Here is a 24860-nt window from a genome sequence, read left to right on the forward strand (position 1 = left end):
CAGAGAATCAGAAAAGAATAAATGTTTCTTTCTGGGCTTTCATTTCTTAGGTTTTGCCTTTAAGCCGTCCTAAGGTTCCTTAAGGTTGCTTGTAGGTGGCAGTGTTTGAAATGACCCTGACACACAGACTTAAGCTAAGGCTAAGAGTGAAGCAAGATTTTGTAGGGCAGTGTTATTCACACTGCAACTCACTAGTGAATCAGGAAATCAATTTAGTGAGCATCAAATCTGCATCTGAAGAGAACAGAAAAGAGCCAGCAGTATATGTAATGGGGTAAATACTGTTTGTGAAATTTGTATATGTGTACTAGATCATAAGGTAAACTATATTTCTTACTGCGGAGTGATCAAAATATTTGAAATCTCATAACTAAGATTACGTAGTTTCATGTTACCCGTAATTGTTTAGACTTTAGTAAAGTCATGTCTAAATTTTCCATTCTTATTTTAGCTATGCCACAGGGAATTAAGTTCGAGGTCTCACATTCCATGGCTGAACTAGAGAACCTAGGAGAAACAGCTCCCTCCTGCGGCCAGCACAGGGATGACAATGGTAAAGGGTAAATGGTGGAAGAATTAAATGCTGCAATTTTAAATTTTCTCTTCCCATATGGAGCTTTTTCTCTTATACTATATTATTCTGTAGAGTTGGGTAATTTTGTAAAGGAAATCTGGCAGCTTCCTTATATTCTATTTCTTCTCAATAAGCTAGGGTGTGAGAAACTAGCTAAAAGTGATAGAACTGCAGGTTCTCTTATTGGTAGGATGATTATATATGGAATTTATCTTCCAAACTGGGACACTTTGGAGAAAAAAGGTGGCATTCACAAAACAGGACACTGGGATGACAGGTGTAAAATGGGACTCTTCCAGGCAAACAGACACATATTTGGTCACCCTTTTCACAGGGAAAAAGGAACACGAGCTCCTCCTCTGCATGGTAGTTCTTTGCTTATTTTTTAGGGTCTCTACTGTTTTTTATAAATGCTTAAAACTCTAACAAAAACCTAAGCTCTAGAAAAATGGTTGATAATGATAATGAACAGCTTCTCTTTGGCTATGGAAAGTGAGAAAACAAAAATAACAAAATATGAAATATTAATAAATATCTGGTTTTAAGAGGAATTACGTGGTGAGAGATAAAGATTCAGTTTTCTAATTTTTTTTTTATTTAGACTAATCTTAAAGTTAATTCAATTAGCTAGCTGTACAGTGATTAATAAGTAGAAGTTGAAGTAAGAGAGGAGGTAGGTAGCCTCTAAAGTATTGAGCAGTAGGAAGAAACCAGCTGGCACTGAAGTATTTGCTAAAGCTAAGCCTTGTGAAAGTAATTATTCTCTATTTTTTAAAAATTTCAAGTACGCAAGAAATCTTTTTTCTAAAAATGAATTAATTTGAGCAATTTAAAAATTATTTGGCATCTATCTAATAAAGTGCTTTTAATTTGAAATGATTACTTTGATTCTTCATTTTCGAATAAACTATTAAAAACTGTATAACTGATTCTGTGTACAATAGTCTCTAGAAGCAGAGCAGCAAAATCTAAACTCACCTTGTCTTCATACATCCTTTTGGCTTCCCTTAATTCAGAACGTAGCTGAGAAACAGTGGATTCTAGTTCACTGAGCTGACGCATGTACATTGAATTTTGGTTTCTTGCTTGTTCTCTAAGAAGGGTTTAAAGGGAGAATAAAAGCAAATAGCAAACTAAGAATAAGTGTGATGCCTAAGGGCTCTCTAGCTTTTAGATACTTCCACTAGTTATTTTATATGGCATTATTCGCCTAATAGTCTTTTTTTTCCTCCTCTTTAATTCCCCCCCACCTGCCACTTCCACCCTGACCTATATGGATGTTGCCATTTCCCAATTTTTTTTTTTTTAAGAACTATATCTCTGAAATCTCTGAAGGCGGGGCATCTCCCCGCTACACGCTCACTTTGTGCACCCAGGGGTCCCGGCTTGCAGTATGGGGGAGGTGGCATGCACCCGGGGTATGGTCCATGGCTCCACCTGGGGTGTGACCCCAGGATCTTCTGCGTGTAAAACAGACGTGCTAACCACTACACTATGGAGCCACCCCCAGTCTTTTATTTTCCAAAATTGCTTCTTAAAAGCTTCAGCTCAAAAATGTTAACTGCTAAAGCTATTTGAAATATATATATATGAGTTCATTAGACTATTTTCTACTTTTGTGTATGATTGAAAACATTCATACAAAAAGTTTCAACACGCAAGCTCAAACTTTAAAATTATTGATATGCATATATATACATTTTATTTATATATACCTATACACATATATACCTGTACACATATATATCTATACACACACATATATAGTGTGTCTTTTAGCCAATCAGTTGAAATATGAAGAATATTTAAAATATCCAACCTCAAGAAGCCCAAATTCTTGCCATAACACTCTGATAAGGTTATATAATAGTATTTATATAGTAAGTCATCTTTTCTATTCATTTGAATGTTAGAAAAATTTTACTTTCTTGTGAAATCAATTTTTAAGCAATTTAAAAATGACCTTAGAGCAGAAAATTAAAAAAAAAAAAAAGAACTATCAATTTCAAATCACTAGGACACACATACTGAATGATTTCCAGCTGACTTTGGATACTATTGGCTTGGCTTCGAGCACTGCTAGCTTTCTCGGTAAGTCCGGTTATTTCAATTTCATGTTCACTTATTAACTGCTCAATCCTATACATAAAAAAAAAAATGTGGTGACTGTTATTTGATACAGAAGATTTTGCCTGACAATTAATTATTCTAAAAACTAATGATCTGCAACACTCTCAAATTCAGCATTTTGTTTTGGCTTTGAATACACTCCTCTTTATGACAAGTATTTAAGTTAGGTCCAGAGTCCTTTATTCTAATACTTTGGGGGCCAGCAAGGATTTGAAATTCAACGTTTTAAAAAATTTTACAATGGTAAATAAACTATAAGTACTAAATATCATATGATGCCCCCAGAGAGATCTAGAGAAGTGTCCTGTAAGCCAAACATATTATTAATGCAATGACAGGTTTTAAATATTCACACTAAATCATAAAGACTTAAAAAGCTTAATATAAGCTAGGTCAGGTTTTGCCTACAAATGAGCTCTCTTCTAGACTAGGCCTTAACCTTGGTGTCCCTCCCTCCAGACCCCCTACTCCAATCCTTCATAAGAGGCCTAGGCTTAATAGAATCTGGCAAAGTCAGTTCAGTGAGAACCCCCCACCTTTGATGTTTCCCTTAGTAATTTTCCATATGATGACCCCATCACCCTGCTCCTTACTATGAATCCTGCCTTGTCCTTGTACAGGGAGTTAAGCCCGATCTCTAAGGAAAACCCCTATTTCAACAGTCTTGAATAAAGTCTTCCCTACTGTTTTAACAAGTATCAGAATAATTTTTTTTCTTTAAGAATTTGCCACAAACCTACGAAAAAAAAAAAAACTTCTGTGTTTCAGAGCTTTTCAGATTTTGGAACTGCTGATGAGACTAGAGACTGTGATTTTCTACACCTCAGTCAGAAACCTACCTATCTTGATGTTGTTGAAGAAGTAATTCTATTTTGTTCTGGGATTCGGATTTCAGTGCTTCAAGTTGATCCTCTACCTGGTTATCGAAAAGAGACATTGATTTAGGAGCTAGGAAATCTAAAGCATTAGAAAGATGCTAATAAAATTAATATTTAAATCGAATATATTCTATCGCTGGATTTTATTAGATCTTTTACTTTGGCTATATTCTCATGAAGTTATACAGGTCAACCAACTTAGTTCCCTTTATTAAGAGAGATCATTGTATAAATAACTTCTGTATTTTAGAGAATATGAGAACTTTTAGAAATTATACACCTAATACTATTGTCTTAATGAATTTTAATACAAAATTGAAGTAGTGTTCTCACCACTTACTGGAAATATCCTCCCTTTAAGATAAGAAATCTCTGTGTCTAATTCTCTTAGGATTTTACTAATAGCTGAGCCCATGTTGCGGAAGTGGATAGTAGATATGCTGTCGTGTTCATATATTTTCTTGCCTGAGGCTTCTTCAAAGTCAACTAGGATTGATCGGATTTCATGAAGCACTCCCTCGTGACTCAGCATCATCTTTCTTAGCTGCTCTATCTGCGTGTTGCTATCTTTCAGCATGTCTTCCTTAAGGCATTTGGCAGCTTCAAGCTCATGAACTGTATTTTGAAGCTGATTCCTTAAATCTTCCTGAGACTGACTTTCCCTTCGTCTATGAAATAAATGAAAGGAAAAAAATTGATAAAACTCCTATTCACACAAGTAGTTTTATACTACAAAAGTAAAGCTTTATGGTAATTTCAGGTAACAAATCCCAACCTGATGTCGGCCATGGCATCTCTCTCCATTTGCATCTCTTGAAGCTTTGTTTGCAAATCAATGACTGACTGCCTTAAATAAAACTTTTGTTTCTCATGTAATTCATTGCTCTGGGAAAAAAAAAAATATTCCATGCAAATTAGACTTCATTAGAAGTACATATTGCCTTATAGCTAATAATTTCCAAAAACTATATTAATTTATTTTTATGTAAACTTCCTTCACCTTTCACTATTGTTCAGGGCCTAATTAATAATCATTTCTCACCTAGATGACTGGGATACCTTAACTAGTCTCACTGGCTCAAGCTTGCCCCCTTTCAATCCATTCTCCACAACCAAAACACTGTTTCTAAAACAAATCTGAATTCTGACTCGAGCTAGAAAGGAATAAGTTTTATTCCTGAGAACAGGATAATTGGTTAAAATTCTGTATGGAAAAGTCAACCCCCACCTCCAATCCACTTAAAATATCTGGCAGCAGACAACCACCATCGAAAAATCAAGGCGTTCTGTTACAAAGATACTCAAAAGGATCTCTAAAATCAGGCACTGAGGGATCTCCCAGCATGACAGTTGATGCCCACCTAATGACCCCAAAGGTAGCCACCAGTTTTTTTTATTGTTTATCCTCGAATATGAACAAAAAGTCAAACCACTGAACACCTGAAGGAAGATTATAAGAGAGTCCAAGATTAAATAAGACAACACCCAGAAAAAAAGAGCTAAAGAAACAAAGATAGAAAATGTAGCAATGAAAGAACACTTCCAAAAACCTGTATTACGGAGAAATTTGAGATTTTATAGTTATAAAGAACAGGATTTCTTTTTTCAGCACTTGTTAAAGTTGTAGTTTTTTTTCTAAAAATGCTCACACAAATTATATAATTGTATTAATCACTGTTACCTCAATAAACTTAAAAAAATAAAAATAAAAATGCTCACACAGACTGATGAGGTAGAACAATGTGCTAATAAATATAATAAAATGTACTAAATACTATAACAGACATGAGCACAAAGGGTGGTAACTGTACGGAGGAGGATACACATACAACTGCCTAGATGAAAGTCTTTAGAGAAGGAAATGCTTCAGCTGTCTTGATGGAAATAACAATTTGCCAGGCAGACAAGGTAGAGAAGAAATGATCTGGGCAAAGGCATGAAGGTTAGAACAGTATGATGCATCCAGGGAAGAACAAGTAGCTTGATATTGCTGGAATGGAGGGTACATATGGAGAACAGGAAGCAGAAGAAACTAAAATGTACTTGGAGAGAATAGATCACAAATGCCTTTGTATAAGATGGTAAGTTTGACTTCTAGGCTATAGACTACTGGAACCCAACATGACATTGTAAAGCTGACTAAAACCAGCCTGATACTACATAAGGTCTTCTCGAAGATTTTAGCAAATAACTTTTATACACTATTTAGCTATCATGTATACATATACATCTAAAAACCTAACCCACCACTGCTTTGTAAAGAAAAATCAGATATCTTGGTAGTTGAACAGCAGGCCTGAACCAATTATTAATTATAATTATTGATCAATGCCATTAATTATAACATTTGACCTATTCAAGTTCATTAAAATTACACCATGAGCATAGCAAAAGAAATGAACAAAATGAAAAGACAACCTATGGAATGGGAAAAAAATATTTACACATCATATATCTGATAAGGGGTTAATACCCAAACCATACAAAGAATTCATAAAGCTCAATAGCAAAAATAATAAAAAATCCAATTAAAAAATAGGCAAAGTATCTGAATAGAGATTTTTTTCCAAAGAAGACATACGATGGCAAATAGGTACATGAAAAGATGCGCAAAAAATCACTAATCATTAGGGAAAAGCAAATCAAAACCGCAATGAGATATCACTTCACATCTGTTAGAATAGCTATCATCAAAAAGACAAGAGTATAAGTTCTAGTTCAAGATGGCTAGGTAGAAAAATCCTAAACTCACCTTCTCCCATGAACACACAGCTAGATATGGAAAATGTTCCTCTTAAAAAAAAAAAAAAATGAGCAAAGTGACAAGTACACATTAGGCAAATAAGAAAAATACCACATCACAGTGGTTAGGAGAGGCTGGGACATAGTCTCTTTATAAACCTCACCCTCAGCATGGTGTCACACACTGGGAGGGAACTGAAAACCCAAAGCTTCTCCTTGAGGAGCAAAGAGTTCAAACTCCAGATTGGGCATCTCAACTTTTAAGACATACTCTTGAGAGATGAGTCCCTAAAACGTCCACCTTTGAAAACCATTGAGCTCAAGTCCAGAAACCTACAAGAAGCATCTGAGAAACTGCTCCTAAAGAACTGGTGCACCCAAGCTCACCGCCTAGGGCCCAGCTCAGAGGCTGCCCATCATGCCCAGGTTGGAAATGAAGAAAGTTTACCTGCTTATATTAAAGCATCAGCCTGAGGGGCAGGCATCTAAGTTAGCATGCATCTAGGAGTCTCCTGGAACACTCTCCAGGGTGTGGAGAAAAGGAACCCTCGTTCACTGTCGGTGGGATTGTAAACTGGTAGAGCCACTATGGAAACCAGTTGGCGGTTCCTCAAAAAATGAAAAGCAGAACTACCATATGACCCAGCAACTACACTTCTGGCAATATAACCAAAAGAAATGAAAACACTATGTCAAAGAGATATCTGCATTCCCATGTCCACAGCAGTGTTATTTACAATAGCCAAGACATGGAAACAACCTAATTGTCCATTGACGGATGAACAGTTTAATAGGTTGTGGTTTATATATACAATGGAATATTATTCAGCCATAAAAAGGAGGAAATCCTGACATTTGGTCTTGAGGGCATTATGCTAAGTGACATAAGGCAGAGAAACACAAATACTATACGTTCTCACTTATATATGGAATCTAAAAAATCAAAACAAAAACTCACAGAAAAAGAGATGAGATTCGTGGTTACCAGAGGCAGGGGGTAAGGAGAGAAGGAACTGGAGGAAGGTGGTCAAAAGGAACAAATGTCCAGTTATAAGATAAATGAGAACTAGGGATGGAATGTACAACATGATGACTGCAGTTAACTCTGCCATGGGGTGTACAGGAAAGTTGTTAAGAGGGTAAATCCTAAGAGTTCTCATTGTAAGGAAAAAAATTATTCTTTTTCTTTTTTCTTTTCTACCTAAATGAGATGATAGATGTTGACTAAACTAACTGTGGTAATCATTTCATAATATACATAAGTCAAATCAGTATGCTGTATACCTTATATGGTGCTGTAATGTCAATTATATCTCGATAATACTGGAAAACAATTATACCATTAAAGCAAGGCATTATGACTAATTATTAACAGAAGAAAATAGGTATGCAGACTTTTCATCAGCCTAACTTTTAATACTGAACTAGAAGGCATAAGCTGAATTAACAAGTTTAACCAATAAATCCATTGTTAAATTTTTCTTCCAAAAAGTTTCGGTTCTATTCCAAGGCATTGTGCCTCACTGTCTTCCCAAAACAGCATCTGGTACTAGAAGAAAAGAATGCAACTCACTTCATTTAGTCTTTTCTGCAAATCTTTGACTTGATGTGAATATTCTTCCAAAACACGTTCGATGTGTTCTTTTCCAGGGTAAGGGATGACTTTCCTGTGAGAATCAAGTTCTACTTCATACTTAGGGAAAAAAGGAATATGTGTCAAAGTCCCAGCTGAAGATGTGTTTTCAATTATTGTGCCACGAACAGATGACATAAAAAATGGACTTGAAGAACCTAAATATTAAAGAATTAATTTTATTAACTTATTAATTAACTTGCTAAAAAAATCATTATGTGGCAAACATTATCCTAGGTGATTTCTTTATTGAACGGTGAAGGAGCTCAAGGTCTCATGGGGCGAATAAGACAAGTGAAAGTATCTCTGGGAGAGAGGAGCACACAGCAAAAAGGAGAAGCAGATGAAGGAGGAAGGAATTTTATTTGATAGTGATCAAGTGATACTTGAGCTGAATGAGGCTTAAAAGCCTGATGTATTGTACTTCAAGATGATTAAGAATTAACTAGTCTGGAGGACAGAAGAAGAGAAAGGGCATTCTGGGCAGTGGAACCACAATTATTGGCGAGGAGGCTTGACACAATATGGTGAAAGCAAAGTGGTGGCCACATACAAGAATGGAAACAGGATGAATCATGAAGGACCTTGTAGTCATGCCAAGGAGTTTGAATTTCATCTAGAAAGCTCTGGAGAATCATTAAAGGATGTGAAATTGGAGGGCAGGGGTAATATAACTAGGTTTGTGTTTTGAAAAGGCTCTCTGTCTTTGGTATGGAGAATGCATTGATGGGGATAAAGCTGAAGGCAAAGAATCCAAGTAGGAGAAGGCTTTCAACAATGCAGGCAAGATATGGCAAGGGTGTGTGCCCTAAAGTAAAAGCAGTGGTGATTCACACAGGACTTGAGAAATATATGTGGAAAGTAAGAGAGAGGAAGGTGTTAAGGATTTCTTTAGGGGTTTGCGCTTCAGCAACATCCAAGTAATGATGTTTGATTTGTGAACACTGTACATGGATTGAAGTTCAGAGGTGTGTTTTGCTTCAGAGATTAGGATTTAGGAATCAATAGCCTGTGAGTTCTAGTGAATCTTTAGAGTCAATGAGATCATCTAGGGGCAATGCACAGAATGAAGAGAGAGAGGATCAAAAAGGGTGCTTAAGGAAATATCAATATTTAAAGGAAAGACAAAGGACATAAAACCCAGGAAGATTCACAGAAGTCCCACAAAGATTTTAGAGCATTTGCTTGGACTGAGAGACAGAGACAATGAGAGATGAAAAGACGCCTTTCTATCAGCAGACTGAGAAAAACACTCAGCTGCAAATATATACTACCTTTCATGCAAAAGAAAGGACTCAAAGTCAGACCCAACAGTCGAAAGGATGAAGTCAAGAACCATGGAAAATTATTCCCAGGCCTGAGTTCTCATCAAAGAATGGTCAATCTGTGCCCAGGTGGATTTCAGAATTGTGATGGACATATGTGCTTCCTGTTTCCTGTTTTTTGAATAGCATTGAGGATAGTGGTTATCCTGTGCCTGCCTACCACTGAATATTAGGCATCACAGGTCTTTAGATTAAGAGGAACTCAAGGAGCTGTATTTAAGTAATTAAAATTAAAGAGTTTCATCCAAACTGAATCTCATTGAGATAAAGAGATTCTGGCCTTTGAGTAATGCTGTAATGGGATCAGACTGTTAAGGGCCTTCTTGAGAGAGAGTCAATATATTCTATGTGAGAGAGATGTAAATAATTTTTGACTTAGATATGATAATGTAGTGATGTAGGACACTTATTCTAAGGAGATACGTTTGGGTTTTGAGGCAAGAATCATGATGCATTCAATTTCAGCAAAATGAAATATAAATTGTAGGTATAGAGATAAAGGAAATATAATAAAATTTTGACAACTAGTGCATCCAGGTAAATAGTATTCAGGTATTTAATGTACTATTTTTTCAATTTTTCTACCATTTTGGAAAATTTCAAACCAAATGTTGGGACGAAAGAGTTCACTGGATTTAGCAAAAGACGGGGAAGGAGGGGAAGAGGAGGAGGAGGAGATCTAGTCACCTTAGCCAGAGTGAATGGATGGTAAAGATATGAAGATAGTGAATACAGACTTGTCTCTCAGAAGGCATAGCTATGAAGGAAAGAAGAGATAAAGAAAACATAGGTTGAAGGAAAGATTTTGTTGTTTGAGTTTTTGTTATATTTATGTTAGTGTTTTTAGGTCAGGAGAGATTTTGCATGTTTATATTGATGGATATGTGCAACTGGAGAGAAGGAGACTGAAGATATTGAAATGAGTGGGGTCAAAGATTTTGCAGAGATTCTGGAGCCAAATCTCTGAGGAGGTGCTAGAGGTTTTGAGAAATGAAGCATGGGTAGCAAATTAAGAAGCTGCCTCCTCCATTGATCTATAAAGGAAAGAGGCACGGCTTGTGAAAAACAGTGGATCTTAGGGGCAAAATATGAGAAGGTATGAGAATAACAGCCTAATTATTTTATTATCTCCAGCAATTAGGAAATGGTGTTATCTGAAAGTAAGGAAGAAGGTGGGAGAATGGTATAATTTTGAAATAAGTATTGTGGGAAAATGGAAGAGAACTGGTTAAAATCAAGAGAAAGATTCCTCAGTGACAAATTGGTGGAAAATCTACATTTGTGTCTTTTTCTCTAGCAGAATCTTCCGGCAGCCCAGTACAAAAATGGAGAAGACAGTCTGTCTGATAAGGACTGGGGTTTTCCTGTAAGAGAGCAACGGAAGAATAAGAGAAAAAGGAAGTTGAGGATATTGACAAGTGATTGGCTGGAATAATGAATGACACAAAAGAAAATGAAGATAGGAAGAGGTTGGTAATTTAGGAGAAAATGGAAGAATCTAGAGCCATTGTTCTCAACCTTTGTCATAAATCAGAATCACCTAGAGAGCTTTAAATAAAAACAGTGGTGCCCAAGCCCCATTCCAGACCCACCGAATCAGAATCTCCACATGCATCAGAGCCACTTCAACGTGTAAAAATATCAGTGACTCTGACATGGGGTCATGGTTGAGAACCACTCCCTGCAAGAGGCAGAAAAATAGGCTTTTGAGAGTGCCAGAAGACAGAAGGCTGGATATCAGCAGTCCAACAGTTTTTGGTAATAAGATCCAAGCAAGACAGGGGAGTAGGTAGCTAGCGTAAAGGTCAAAAAAAGAACTAGAAAGGCGAAAAAGGTGAGTGTCACATTTTAATGGATCATCTATGAGGACAGTGACTTCACAGGGTGATGATGTCCCTCAGGATGGAGGGACAGCCTGTGAACTAAGTGCCAGTGCTCATGCTGCATTATGAGGGATAGAGTGTAAATGGAGAGATGAACTAGTGGAAGCAGGCAGGATTGATGCATATAGTACAGTAGAGGTGACAATGTCTTAAGATGGCATGAGCATCCTAAGCAGTAGAAGATTTTACAAAATAAGGGTGCTAAAATAAAGGTTTTTAAGCAGATCAGTAAGACAACAGATCTGTACAGGCATACTCAGAGATACTGCAGTTAAGTCACATACCACCACAATAAAGTGAATATTGCAATAAAGCAAGTCACACAAACTTTTTGGTTTCCCAGTATATATAAAAGTTATGTTTACACCATACTGTAGTCTACTAAGTGTGCAATAGCATTATATCTAAAAAAAGTACATACCTTAAGTTAAAAATACTTTATTGCTAAAACCGCTAACCATCACCTGAACCTATTGATGGTGTTGATAGACTTGCTTGATGCAGGATTCTCATAGATCTTCAATTTGTTAAAAAAAAAAAAAAAAAAGCAATATCTACAAAGCGCAATTAAACGAGGTATGCCTGTAATTGAGAATAAACTCTGGATGTATTCTTTTAGATGAGAGGATGAGAGATAAAACAGAGAAAGCAGTTGGGATTGTGCAGGTACGTCATTTTCCTGACAGCCAGAAAATCCGTTCTCTCTTGTTCTCCTGTGTGTTGTGTGATCTACTTTCCCAGGCTCCTTTCCCAATTCTTTTCCTGGTCAGGTTTACAGTGGGAGGTGCTGGCAGAAAGACCAAAAGGCAGGAGGAGAGAAGCTAGGATATTGCTCCCCATCGTTTGTTTCTGATGGGCTTCACACGGGTGGCTTCAGCTCCCTGCAGGTGGCCCTCTCTGTGGTTCTAGCTCCTGCTTCTATGCCCTGACAACAGTTCCTTTTCTCATGGTCCTTCTAGCTCACTGCACTAGTTCATCTCTGGGTTGTCTCATCCCGTTAGGCTTCTTCTCATCTCTTTAACACCCTTGTTACCTATTCCCGGTATTAAGTTCCACCCATTTGTTTTCCTGACTACTATCTTTTGATTGAAATAATTTCAGTCAGAGGTGATGGGGGCCTGAACTAGGACAATAGTAATGGGAATGGAGAGGGGAAAATGATTTCAAGAGACATTTCTGAGAGTAGAAGGAACAGGACTTAGCACCTGATTGAGTGTGAGGGTGGATAAGGGAAAAAAAGTCAGAATGATAGGGAATTCTAGCTTAGAGTGGACGAAGGGAGAGAAGGTATTTAGGGAAACATGGATTGTGTCAAAGTTCCTCAACATGAAAACAATTTTAAGCCAAAAAAAGTAATGTAAATATATGCTAGAAAATAGGTATGCTATTTTTAAAGACTAAACAGTTTCTCAAAAAGTAGAATTTTAAACACTATGGTAAGTCTGCCCCCTGCACAGTTAAAACCAAAACATACTAAAAATAGCAGCTTGAATATTAGGAAAACTCCTTAATTCTAATTTTTTTCTCATTTTGTTTTATAAAGAAAACATACCTCCATTGGATGTGATGCCACCACCTGATAAAAGATCTTCATTATTTGATTCACAAGGTTTTTGTTCCATATTAAATACTGCTAGCTCTTCTTAGAGATCTTAAAATATAAATGCTTCCCTATTTGGTTCTTTTAGTTATCTACAAAAGACAGGAATTCAATCTTTAATAACAAGATATTATGTGGAAAAATTTCATTAAAAAGAAACTGATTGTTCATATTTAAATTTTAATAATTTTCACAGGAAAATATTAATACAGAAATATTTTATTATTATATACAATTAATAAGTGAATAGAATCTTATGATAAAAATTATTGACCTAATGGCCAGCTGACTTATTAAAGACAACCTGAAAATAAAAAGTAATATAACAAATGTTTTATTTGTTATAATTAACACTGATTTGGCGCAAAGTTTTTTCTTTTCTTAAGTCTCTCTCATAAAGTTACATTGTCAAACAACAGAAGAAAATATCTTTTCAGTAAAAAAATGTCACAGATTAGTAAAAAAAATAATAATAATAAAAAATCACAAATCAGCAAACCAGAAATCATTAATAAAAGTTGAAAAACTTCTTTGATATCAAATAGTGCTCATAATTTTAGATTAGGCCAAGAGGGGACGTCTGGGTTTAGAGAACAATGATGATGACCTGATTCAACATCTCCCCTTCAGCCTCTGAAAACAACCATAAAATCAATAAGGAAAACAAATAAATAAAACCACATAAACTCCACACCTTTAGCATCCTTAGAAGACAGAAAATACTACAACCTTCAAATTATGTATAAGCAAAGGGGACAAGGTATTAAAGGGAAAGGAGGAAATGAGGCGAAAATTCATGAACCTGAAGAAACAAAATGAAGCAAGATATGCCAACTCTCCTTCTATGCCTCCTGCTCCAACACCACCACCATCCATGAAAGAAACTACCTGGAAGAAGACACTCTCAAACTAGGAATCCTGTTCATGAAGTGAACAGGAATAGATAAAAGCAGACTATATCCATACAAAAATACTACAAAATGTCAGAAAATGTGAATAAAATCTTTTCTGCTGATGAAAAGGTGTCCCAACCCTCTACCTCCATGCTGCCCCACTGACAAACATGAATTCAAAGAAAATTGTTAACACAACACTCCAAACTAAATATTCTCATACAAGCATTTGGGATATGAAAAAGATCACTTGAATCAGAAATGTAAAACCTAAGAACAGAAATGGAGAAGAAATAAAGAAAATAAGCTGACAAAAGGAGGAAATGAAACGAGAGTTGGTTATGAAGTCAAGAAAAAAAAGACAAAAAAAAAGACAAAATTGTATCAGAAATGAAGACCAAATTACAAAGTAAACAAAGGAGGATAGATTGTGATGAAAACCTAACAAAGGCATGAAGAAAATCAGAAAAACCACCAAGAGAATGAAAATTGAGATAAAGAAGTAATGGGTGAGTGAGGAAGTGAAATAAATGGAAGACTGGCAAAGGAGGTTGAATATAATTGTTGTCTCTGAAGAAAAAATCAAAACGATGAAACAGAACCATTATTGAAAACTATAAATCAAGACAGTTTCTTAGAAATACAGGAAGACCTGAATCTACACATTTTTCATACTAGAGAAAATCAACCAAGAAAGATCAACTCTGAAACATATCCTAATAAAACAATATTAAGATTTTCAAAGATTATAAAAAAAAAATCCTCAGGACCTTCAGGCAAAAAAAAAATAAAAAAAAAAAGATGAACTAATTTACAAAGGCATCAGATTATTTAAAAACAACATACAAAGCAAGGCAACAGTACAGCAGCATTTTCAAGAAATATAAGGAAAGAAAGTACAAACCAAGGATAGTATATCTAGCCAAGATCTCCTTCAAAAGACTCAAAGCCATAAAAAAAAAGAGTTTTGAATGTGCCAGAACAATATACACATATGCCCCTTCTGAGGACTCTATTAGAGGGAGTAAAGCTTCATCCAACCAAAAGATAACTGGTAAATGTGGCAAAGTGTTAACTACTGGTGAAAATTTTTTTGTTTTTTTCTGTAGGTTTTAAATTTTTCAAAATAAAATTTGGGGAAAAAGGTAAAGACAAATATTTTTTAAAAGATGATTGGGAAAACTTTGCGAAAGGACTGATGGTAAACATTTAAATATTCAATTGTAGAGCTGTGACTAAAACATAGCTGGGGTAATGGCATTCAAGAATAGTTTATGTATATATATACACACACACACACACACACACACACACACACACAAATACGTGTGTGTGAGACAAAGGAGAACAGATGTAATTAAAAATGGGAAGAGGAGAAAAAAGGGGACGGTAGAAGGCCACTGGTTGTCAAAACATACAATTTAAAATTGACAAAAAGCAAAAGATTAAGTTAAAAGGGGGGGGTATAGGTACACTATAAAAAGTATTAATGCTAAGGTAACCACTAGAATAAAAATACAAACCTTCTTAAGTGGTGAAAGAATTTTAAAAAGAAAAAGTAAGGAAGAAATACAAATAAACACCATAAATATAACACATACAGTAATTATACCATAATAATGTAATAATAATATGACAGAATTAACTTGCCTATTCAAAGTAAAGGATTTTCAAATCGACTCTTTAAAAAAATTCAACTCTATGCTGTACACAAGAGGACACTTAAAAGGTGACAGAAATAAAGTGATGGACAAAGGTTTGCCAGGCAAATGAAAATAAAAAGCACGGGTTAAAATCTTAATAGCAGCACAAAAACTCTTCAAGCCAAAATATATTAAATAAAACAAAGGGCACTTAAAAGCCACATTACACAATAAAGGTATAATATTCCTAATTCTATGTACCATATAATATAGCAACCACTTAGATAAAACATAAATTGTGTAATTAAGAAAATATAAACAGAAATTAAGGAATTTCTGAAAAATGACATTAAAAACACTACACATAAGAATCTGAGATACATTAAAGCAGTGAACAGAGAAAAGTTCCTCATCTTAAACATCTATTTCAATAAAAATAAAAGAATGAAAATAAGTGATTTAAATTTCAAACACAAAAAGAAAGAAAAAAGTATAACGAAAGAAAGCACATGGTAGGAAACAATAAAGATAAAAGCAGAAATGAGGTAGAAAACAGAAAAATAGATAAAATTAATGAATCAGAACCCTAATTCTTTAAAATACACACACATACAAACTATCAACAGGCAAGAACAATCAAAGTGATGGAAAGAGTAACATCACATATAACATACTGCTTATAATTTTCACATTAATTCATGATTGTAAGCATAGTGTTAAAAAAAAAAAAAAAAAAAAGCCTGTGAGCTAAAGAGAATTTTATTGGACAGAATTCCTTTTTATTTCACTCACAGTTTCTCCCTTTTGATTACTGAGGTGCCATCTGTTAAAACTACAATTAGATAAATTCTACCTTAATATGTTTCATGCTATTAATTTTAGGAAGTAAGTAGTAGTAGGTATGGAGACATTCCATAAAGAATTATAACAAATGGAATGTTAGTCAATATTGCTAGGCAATTTAAATGTTCTAAATAGAAGAGATTGCTATTTGGGGGGAAAAAAATGTTATTTAAACAAGTTTCATCATGAATGTTTGCTATATAATTTATCTTACACCAAAATGATGCATTTGGGGATTCTTCAGGATGATGAAAAACATTAACAAAATTCAAATTACAGATAGATCGAAAGCATGAAAGAATGAGCAGGACAGGTAGAATCACAGCCCAGTGTTGGGCAATCATATACTAAACCACTCTGCTTACTCCCTTAGTTTTTAGTATCAAGCAGGAAACAAACAGAACTGATGAACAAGGTAAGCAGAACTGGAGTTGGAAGAGAGAGAAAAGAAGGTTTGATTTTAAAATGTTCTGATATGAGAACCACATTTGTTTACTTTGATGAAAGATGATGAATGAAATAAACTCTTAATTTAGTATCCACTGACAAGTAAAAGGCCTTTAAAGAATGGCAGTCCTTCAGAGAGAATTTTTTTTGTAGAAAATTAATAGTTTAAAAAAGACAGTATAGGTTTATTTACTTTAGAATTTTAAAACAACCATTTATTTGTAAAAAAGATGCTTAGTACTTCTACTTGCCAATGCTGCTACTTTATGAAATTTAGAATAATAAAATTTGTCTTTAAAAAAGTATTTGAATTCAGATTTTCACTATTTTAGATTGACCATATCCTCAATTTGGTCAAATTATTCAGTGTTCCTCAACTTTCATGACACTTTAAGAATTAGAACATTATTCCCATTTTCACGCATTAAGCTTACTAAATTATTAAGGATTTCTGGTTAAAGAAAGTTACTTTTCTGCAGTAAGTCATAAATTGTTAAAACCCTGCACTTTGTTGCTATGGGGATCATAATATGAACTTAGATGTGTTTGATTCAAAGCTCTAAGTACAAAGATGAGATTCTTGTCTCTTCTGGTGTGCCCAGGATTTATTATGAGCACTTCTGCCTGTTTTAAAATTACAAACAGGTTCACATTGAAAGAAGCCTTACATTTCTGACAAGTAATAGCTAGGTAAAGATTCTACTCTGGTTATTTAATTGGAATGTTGCAGAAAAGGCCCTAGAAACCACAGACAACAAAAAAGGACTTTTCGAGGAAAACACTTAATAGGCTTGTTTTGCTTTGCAGTTGAACTAAAAGGCTTTAAAGTAACTTCTGCATTCTTATCCCTTTTCCTTGGCTTCCAAAAAGCCATGGTGGCTATGTGCCTATAGTTTCCCTAATGTGAACAGTTCTCATCCTGATTTTTCTTATGGATACTTAAGGTGGACCTCTCCCGTGACTGTCTCCATAGTAAGTCGATTCAGAATCTATTGTCTTTTAATTGGGTATAGATTACTTATAATATATGTTATATTTAAATTCCCAAATTCACCAACTAATGACTCAAGCCCCTAGAGTGCTGAATCATTCTACTTCCCCCAAGCCTGAGACTGGGGATTTCATAAAACTGAACCATACTCTCGTAGAACCAGTCTGCAGGCTTTCCTTATGAAATTCTAAGATTCCCCAAGATTGATCCCAATACAATATATCTGGTCTGGTACAGTCTCAGAAACACAATGAGAACAGTTAATGATGAACAGCACTTCACTGCCTGAGTTACTAACTTCAGATCACTTTAAGTGTCTGCTTTCTCAATCATTCTTTCTCTCTAGATGTTGTTATTGACTGTTAGGGTTCAAATCCTAGCTCTGTGATCTGCTAGCTATGTGACTTTGAGAACAATATTTAAACTTTATAAGACTAAGATAGAAATAAGGATTCTATACCTCAAAATAATTAGAGTTAACTGAGATAACACATGAGCAGCCTTAATAAATAGTATTTGCCTCAATTTATATGTATATAGTACCACATAATACTAAAACATGAACAATAATGTCTTTATAATTTAAGCCGTGTATACTGACTCACTTTTCCATGATAAATGGCTCTATTTTTCTACTTATCTAGAAAAATGTAAGTTTCATATAGGTCCACTAGCAGGAAGGAAAGTGGGTGTAGATTGTATTGAGTAAACACAGAGATCATTATAATGTAATATAAAATAAGCTATTTAAGATCATACTTGATCAGTACATGATATTGTCTTATTTGTAGAACGGAAGAAGCACAGAACTTAGAATCAGGAAACTTAATTCTGTCATTACTCACTTGTGAGAACACAGGCAAATCTTTTCATGTCTGAGCCTCAATTTCCACCATCACTAAATGAGATTACAGCTGTGTTTTCCAAAATTTTTTTAAGCATTGGAAGCCTTTCTTTAAATCTTCAGAGCCCCCAACTACACACCATCCTCTCTGCCCCTGAGATATCTTTATGGAATGCAGAAGGCTCCACTGAGCATTGTTTGAAAACCACAGATAAAGCCCTTATAATTTTATTATCTTAGATATTCTAGCCTAGGCATTCAAGTTCAAGGCTTCAGTTTCTAAAATATATTAGCCATAGACAGAGGTATAAAAAATTAATGTATCAGTTGTACATGTTCACAATTCTTAAATATAACTCCAAGTAAAACGAGAAATACCTTAATATCTGGATATTCTTATTTTCACTTATCGTATTAACACCTGAAAAACAAAATATTTTGAAATCTGCTTATTAATATATAATGCTTCATTACCCAAAATTTATTATTTTCCAAAAGTTCAATTCACAAGTTTATTTTCATTACTTAAGATCTTGACAACACCTAAAACATACGCACATACAACAACAGCATCAAAAACCTTTAATTTTTTTTCTTTAGGCTTATCTTGTATATGAAAGTATATATTTATGGCATTTATCTCGGCTATGTTTGTACAACAGAACATGTTCAATTATATGCTCCCTCTTGGTCCAATGCTAATTATGTTGATATAGATCTTATTAGCATTATCAAGATAATGCAGCAAGTAAATCTATAGACACATGCCCTGTCCCTTCCCACATGTACATTCCTACATTCCTAGACTTGACCTTTCTCTGGGTACTGTTCAATCTGACATAAATAGATCACCTGTCTTCTGACCATTTAAACTGATTTTCATTGCTTAGCGAGGCTTTGACCAGGCAACAGCTCTTGTGCTTGGTTGGAAAAGTTACTGGATAGAGGAACTTCTGCTGGTGGGTCAGAAATAGGTCTATAAATTTTAAGCAGTGGAGCTCAGATGATAATCATTTAGGATTTTTGGAATATTTCAGTGGAATCTAAGTGAGCAGTTGCCACATTGGGAAAATGAGTGACAATATTCTATGTGCAGAATTAGGACTGATGAACAGAAGTAAAGGGAGGTAGATTCTAGTTCAGGGTGGAGAGGGGCTTTCTAAAAACTAGAGCACCGTGAATATATATACGTATATATATAGTGGGCCTCCTTGTGAAGTATCCAAGCTGAGGGTGGATGAGCATTTGTTAGGTTGACAATTGCTACTGGCTGTCCTCTCTTGGGAAGAGTATTGGACCAGAAGATCTCTAAAATCTTCTCCAACTTGGACATTCTATGATTTCCTATGGAAAACATTTAGTAAAAGATGACCAAAAATATGATGACTTCTCATTGATGATTTCAGTCAACAAAAAAGCTAGATAGAGACAATTCCACCACTTCCGTTAAGTTTCATGCTATTTTGTTTTTAAATTGTGGCCCTAGATAAATTTTAATGAATATATGTTCCTTTAATATCTCTGCACATATGTGTACAGTCATCTTAAATTCATCTTATCTCAAATTTGGTCTCTTCACATTACCACCTAACCTGCTTTCTAGGCTGATCTTGGATGATGATATCATAAACCCAACTTCCCAAATTAGATATTTCAGTATCTTTCTTCATCGAATCTTCATCTTCTCAAACTCCATATCCAATTAGTTGCCACATTCTGTTGAATCTATCTCTTTAATATCTTTTAACTCAGTGAAGAAACATTAAGTGTGTTCATAAGTCATAAGGAATCCTTGAATATGTAATTTAATTTTGGTTCCACTGTATTCTTTCATGCTTTAATCAACTCTTGCCAGACCTACTATAAAATACCACAAAATGATCTTCCTAGATTCAGATTCTTACAATTTTTAAGAGTTTCCTTTAAAATCAGAGCCATTTTGTCATATCTTGCTTGAAGACTCAGGTTTGAACTAAGACTAACACCCAAAGCCCTTTATGATCTGGCCTAACCAATCTCTCAGCTTCATCCTTATCTTCACTCTCCTAACATATACTGTGACCCAGTCGAGGTCTACTTGCTGTATCCTGAGCGTGTTCTGCTGTTTTAGGACTCTGCTTTTATTTATACTCTTCTCTTAGTTCCTTCTTTCCCTCCTAACAAAATCTCTACAGTTCAGTTTTTAGGAATGTGCAGAAAGAGGTTCAACACTGTATTACTGGTGGCAGTGTGCATTGATCCAGTTTTTAAAATCAGTATTCTAATAACAAAAGAAAACTGCCTAAGGCCTCTGAAAAATGATTTCATGTAAGGGACTAGATTTAGAGAACATGCTCTCCTTACTCTTCCCACATCAAAAGTAGTAAGCTTCAATTAAATCATTCATTCATAGAAAGCACTTGGCACAGGGCCTGGCACTCGGTAAGCATTCGATGATTATTAATTACAAAAGAAACAAATCAAAAATATAATTTTGGGGAGTGGCTAAGTGCAATGATGAGAATAATGCAGGGCAGCAGTACAACAGAGAAAGTTGAGGCTACCTAGTTAAAGTCAGGAAAGGAGGTAGTATTTGAGCTGAATGACAAAAGGAGTCAGCCCCACAGCAGACTGAAGAAGATCCTAAGAGGAAATACCACAAGCAAAGGCCCTGAAATGAGAGATGAGAAGGACTCAGTGCTCACGGCCTAGGAAGGCAGCTAGTGAGGGTTCATGTAGATAAGGGAGGATGAGGGGCCTACTTAGGGACAGCCAACTGTGTACTGTGTCCATAGCAACACTGTGCTTATTAACACTTTCTTTCCTAAGAAGTCGTTGGTGAGGTTGGCAGTGGGTAGAGCTCACACGGCCTTGGAAAGACCATACTGAGGACTTTGGGGTTTATTCTAATTGCAAAAAGCTATTGGAGGATTTTAATCAGGAGCATGTAATCTTCCAGGAGCTGGGTGGAAAATATAGTGAGTAAAAGAGGCCAGTTATGAGGCCATTGGAGTAGCCCAGCAGAAGGACTAGAACTTTACTCTACAGTGGGCCAGTGATCCAAAGTGGATTGGAGCTGAGGTTGGGAATGGGGATTGACTGCAAAAGGGGATGAGAGATTTTTCTGGGTAATGGGAATGTTCTAAAACTGAATTGTGGTAATTGCACAACTCTGTAAATTTACTAAAAATCATTGGATTTTATACTTTAAATTGGTGACTTTTATGGTATGTAAATGGTACCTCAAAAAAGCATGTCAAAAAGAAAGTGGATGGGCTACCTTTTGTATGTACATTTTTGTGATGTTTTGTGGGGTATGAGTAGGGGTGCAAATTAGTTGCCTAGGTCCCAAAACTCAATTAAACTTGAATACTTGTTTTTTTTCCTGTACCCTGAAAACTCCAAATTATCTTCATTTCAAAATGACTAGGGGTTGCTTTCAGACAGATTCTAACGTCCCCTCACATGGAAATACTTCAGCTTTGCCTGTTTTCCCCAGGCCTAGAACTCAATCCCCAGTTGTCTGCAACTCTTATTTGATATACGTACATATGATGTATATCCAATAACATCTTAGCTAAGGACCAAGCCTAAGTCACTTTGAACCTTTATTCTCTTAACCAGAGCAAACATATATAATAATAGAAACACATTCGAAAGTTTAAAAATTATTTTAAGCACTAGACTACCTAAGCACCTAATTTTTTCCTTCTTACCAAATTCCTTGCTCAAATCTTTTCCTTAGGATTTACAGGGTTCAAGAAAATATTTAGTGGTCCCACTACAATACCTGCCACTGCCCCAGCTGGAGAGGTTTAAAATATTCATCAATAAGGTTTGATTCTATGATTTATAAGCATGATCATATATATTACTTTCCTGTAGTAACAAATTACCACAAGTTTGGTGGCTTAAAACAACAGCCATTTATTCTCTTATAGTTCTGGAGGCCAGAAGTCTAAAATCAGTCTCATGGAGCTGAAATCAAGGTGCTGGCAGGGGTGCACTCCCTCTGGAGGCTCTAGGAAACACATTCCTTGCCTCTTTCAGCTTCTATTGGCTGCTGGCATTACTTAATATGTGGTCTTATGACTCCAATCTCTGCCTCTGTGGTCACGCTTTATTCTTTTCTATCAAGTCTTCCTCTGCCCCTCTCTTATAAGGATATTTGTATTTAAAGCTCACCCAGGTAATTCAAGATAATGTCATTTCAAGATCTTTGACTTAATCATACATGCAAAGATCCCTTTTCCTTATAAGTTACAGGTTCCAGGGTTTAGAACCTGATATTTTTGAGTGGTCCTTAGCCTACTATCTGCCATATAACTGGGGGGCCACTTAATTTGGGAACAGGTTCACAAGAGGCCCTATTTAAAAAATTGAGGAGTTTTAAAGTGAGTGACCCTAACATACCAGACAACACTGAGTCTTCTTTGTAAAACACAGTATCAAGGGCTTTGCACATATACAGAATAAACTGTTAATTTCTGCCCTCATTTGTCTTTAGGAGTATAATAATATCGCTATGGCATAAGAGCCATTTTATACACTATTATTAAACTGTATATGATTAAAAACATTAAGTGTGGTACAGAGGTGGGAAGACCAGCCCTCTCTCTCCACTCCCCTATCCCCACTCTCATGACTTTACAGAGAAACAGTCCCGCCCAGCTTGTCTCTGGAATATGTGGAAGCTTGCACTGGCCCTTTTCTTTCCTAAATGGGATGCTGAGAGAAGCAGCAAATAGCGGTTGCCAGTCAAAACCCTAAGAAATGTCCGACCTCGCTTTTACTTTTCCCTGCCCGTAAGGTACAACAACAAAACCCGGAACAGCCCGAGTGGGAGATTGGAGCAGTTTTGTGGAAAAGGACAAAGGAACTCATTTCTAATTGATGCTGATAATGGGGCCGAGCCAGACTCTTAATGTCACTTACAGAGAGGGTTCCAGCTAAAAGGGCCCTTGCACAACATTTAATACAATCTCATTTTGGATAAGAGGTTGATGACTGTCCAAGGCTAGACATTCCTCTTTAACTCCATCTCTCCCCCATCCCTTTACCCTGTCCGCCCGAAGCGGGGTAGGAACAGGAGTTAGCAGTAACTTTGGGACAGGATCCGCAGTGATTCACCCCAAATCGAATACTCTGCACAGGGCCCTGTGATCCCAGAGTTACAGCCACCGTCCCCTGAGGGCTTGCGATGCCCGAAAACAACAGCAATCTTTACGATAAAGAAACAATTTATTGGGCATCTACCATGTGCAAAACAAACACAAAGGTCTGCGAGGTTCCAGAAATGACGACGCTGCTCCGGGTCCTCGGGAGGACGACCCATCCCCACCCAGTCCCAGAGGCCGAGCCCCGTCTTCGTACCTGCAACCAACACCTCACCTAAGAGACCGGCCGCATCCCCGCTGGGGCGCAGGCAGCCGCGGAGGCCGCGCTTGCGTCAACCGGGCGGCCGCAGCGGCGGCAGCAGCGGCGGCAGCGCGGGACGCTGCCCCGCCCACCCCAGCGCCCCGCCTCGCGGCGCTGGGCTCGGGCAGTGGCTGGCTCCACGCGAGTCGCGCGGGCGGCAGTTGGGCACGTCGGCCAGGCGTGGGAGGGCGGTGAGGGTTGATGGGCCGCCGCCCGCCGGGGCCGCTTCAGCCCTCGACTCCGCCCCCCAGACGCCGTCGCCGGGGCAACCGAGCGCCATGGCCGTCCCCACGCCCAACCCCAGGAGCCCTAAGGGACTGCTTGCACCCAGCCAGGAGTCAAATCCTGCCAGCCATAGCCTAGAAACGACCCTGATTCGGGCCCCCGCTTGTAGTGGCTGCCGCTCAAGGCCTCCTAACCCGCCTCCCCGCCCTACTCTCTCCTTCTACCCGAATGCCCCAGGCCATTCTCGAAGTTGTTCCCCAAATGACCTTCCCAAAGTCTCACTGAACAGCACCAGTCCTCTCTCTCTACCTGCTCCCTAAGAGTCAAGCCCAATCTTGGTTTGCCCGTCAGGCCTTCACCCAGCCTCACATGCTGGCACTTCCTCCACCCTCACTCCTTAAATTCGCCCTTTGACCATTTCAAGGTAACAGAATTCACATTTTGCAGCTCTGCCTTTGATTATGCTGTTCCTCAGTCCGGAATGTTTTTCAAGGTTCAAATATGCTTTTCTCAGGATAGCTGACACTCTTTCCTCTGGAGAGTTGTTTCCTCCGCTGTGCTTCAGTTGCTCTCTGGCGTCATCTCTGATATAGAATTTACCAGATTATGTGGTTACACACTTAGACCTCGCTGTGTTTCCCAAATCAGTGCTCGAACAGAAGGAATCTAGAAAGACCTGAGTGTGTTAGATGCAACCCGTGGTGTTAAAATACTATTAATAGTCACATTATACAGACATCCGGCGAATCACTTTTTATGTATTAAATTGATTAGAATTACTAATAAATCCTACATTATATAATGTAGTTATA

The 24860-nt window shown here is 36.8% G+C and overlaps 1 protein-coding gene across 9 annotated transcripts in view; it reads right to left on the reverse strand.

The window, feature by feature from the left end:
• CCDC158 (coiled-coil domain containing 158) overlaps window positions 1-23916 on the reverse strand; it is a 73695-nt gene extending 49779 nt beyond the window's left edge. For 6 of the 9 annotated variants that reach the window (XR_005649172.1, XM_039845498.1, XM_039845500.1 and 3 more), the window contains exons 1-9: window positions 23779-23916; window positions 18805-18847; window positions 12718-12857; window positions 7898-8115; window positions 4358-4467; window positions 3923-4250; window positions 3544-3620; window positions 2603-2713; window positions 1553-1667 (exon numbers count right to left, since the gene is read on the reverse strand). Coding sequence is in view for 8 of the 9 variants with exons in the window: in XM_039845498.1 (XP_039701432.1) it covers window positions 1553-1667; window positions 2603-2713; window positions 3544-3620; window positions 3923-4250; window positions 4358-4467; window positions 7898-8115; window positions 12718-12787 (1029 nt within the window). In the remaining variant the exon portion in view is untranslated. The remainder of the gene's footprint in view (window positions 1-1552; window positions 1668-2602; window positions 2714-3543; window positions 3621-3922; window positions 4251-4357; window positions 4468-7897; window positions 8116-12717; window positions 12858-18804; window positions 18848-23778) is intronic. The other 3 variants (XM_039845503.1, XM_039845501.1, XM_039845504.1) reach the window with 3 other exon arrangements.
• Window positions 23917-24860: the final 944 nt, after the last annotated feature.

The sequence above is a fragment of the Pteropus medius genome, unplaced genomic scaffold (assembly GCF_902729225.1).
Source record: "Pteropus medius unplaced genomic scaffold, Ma_sr-lr_union100, whole genome shotgun sequence".
Lineage (NCBI taxonomy): Eukaryota > Metazoa > Chordata > Mammalia > Chiroptera > Pteropodidae > Pteropus > Pteropus medius.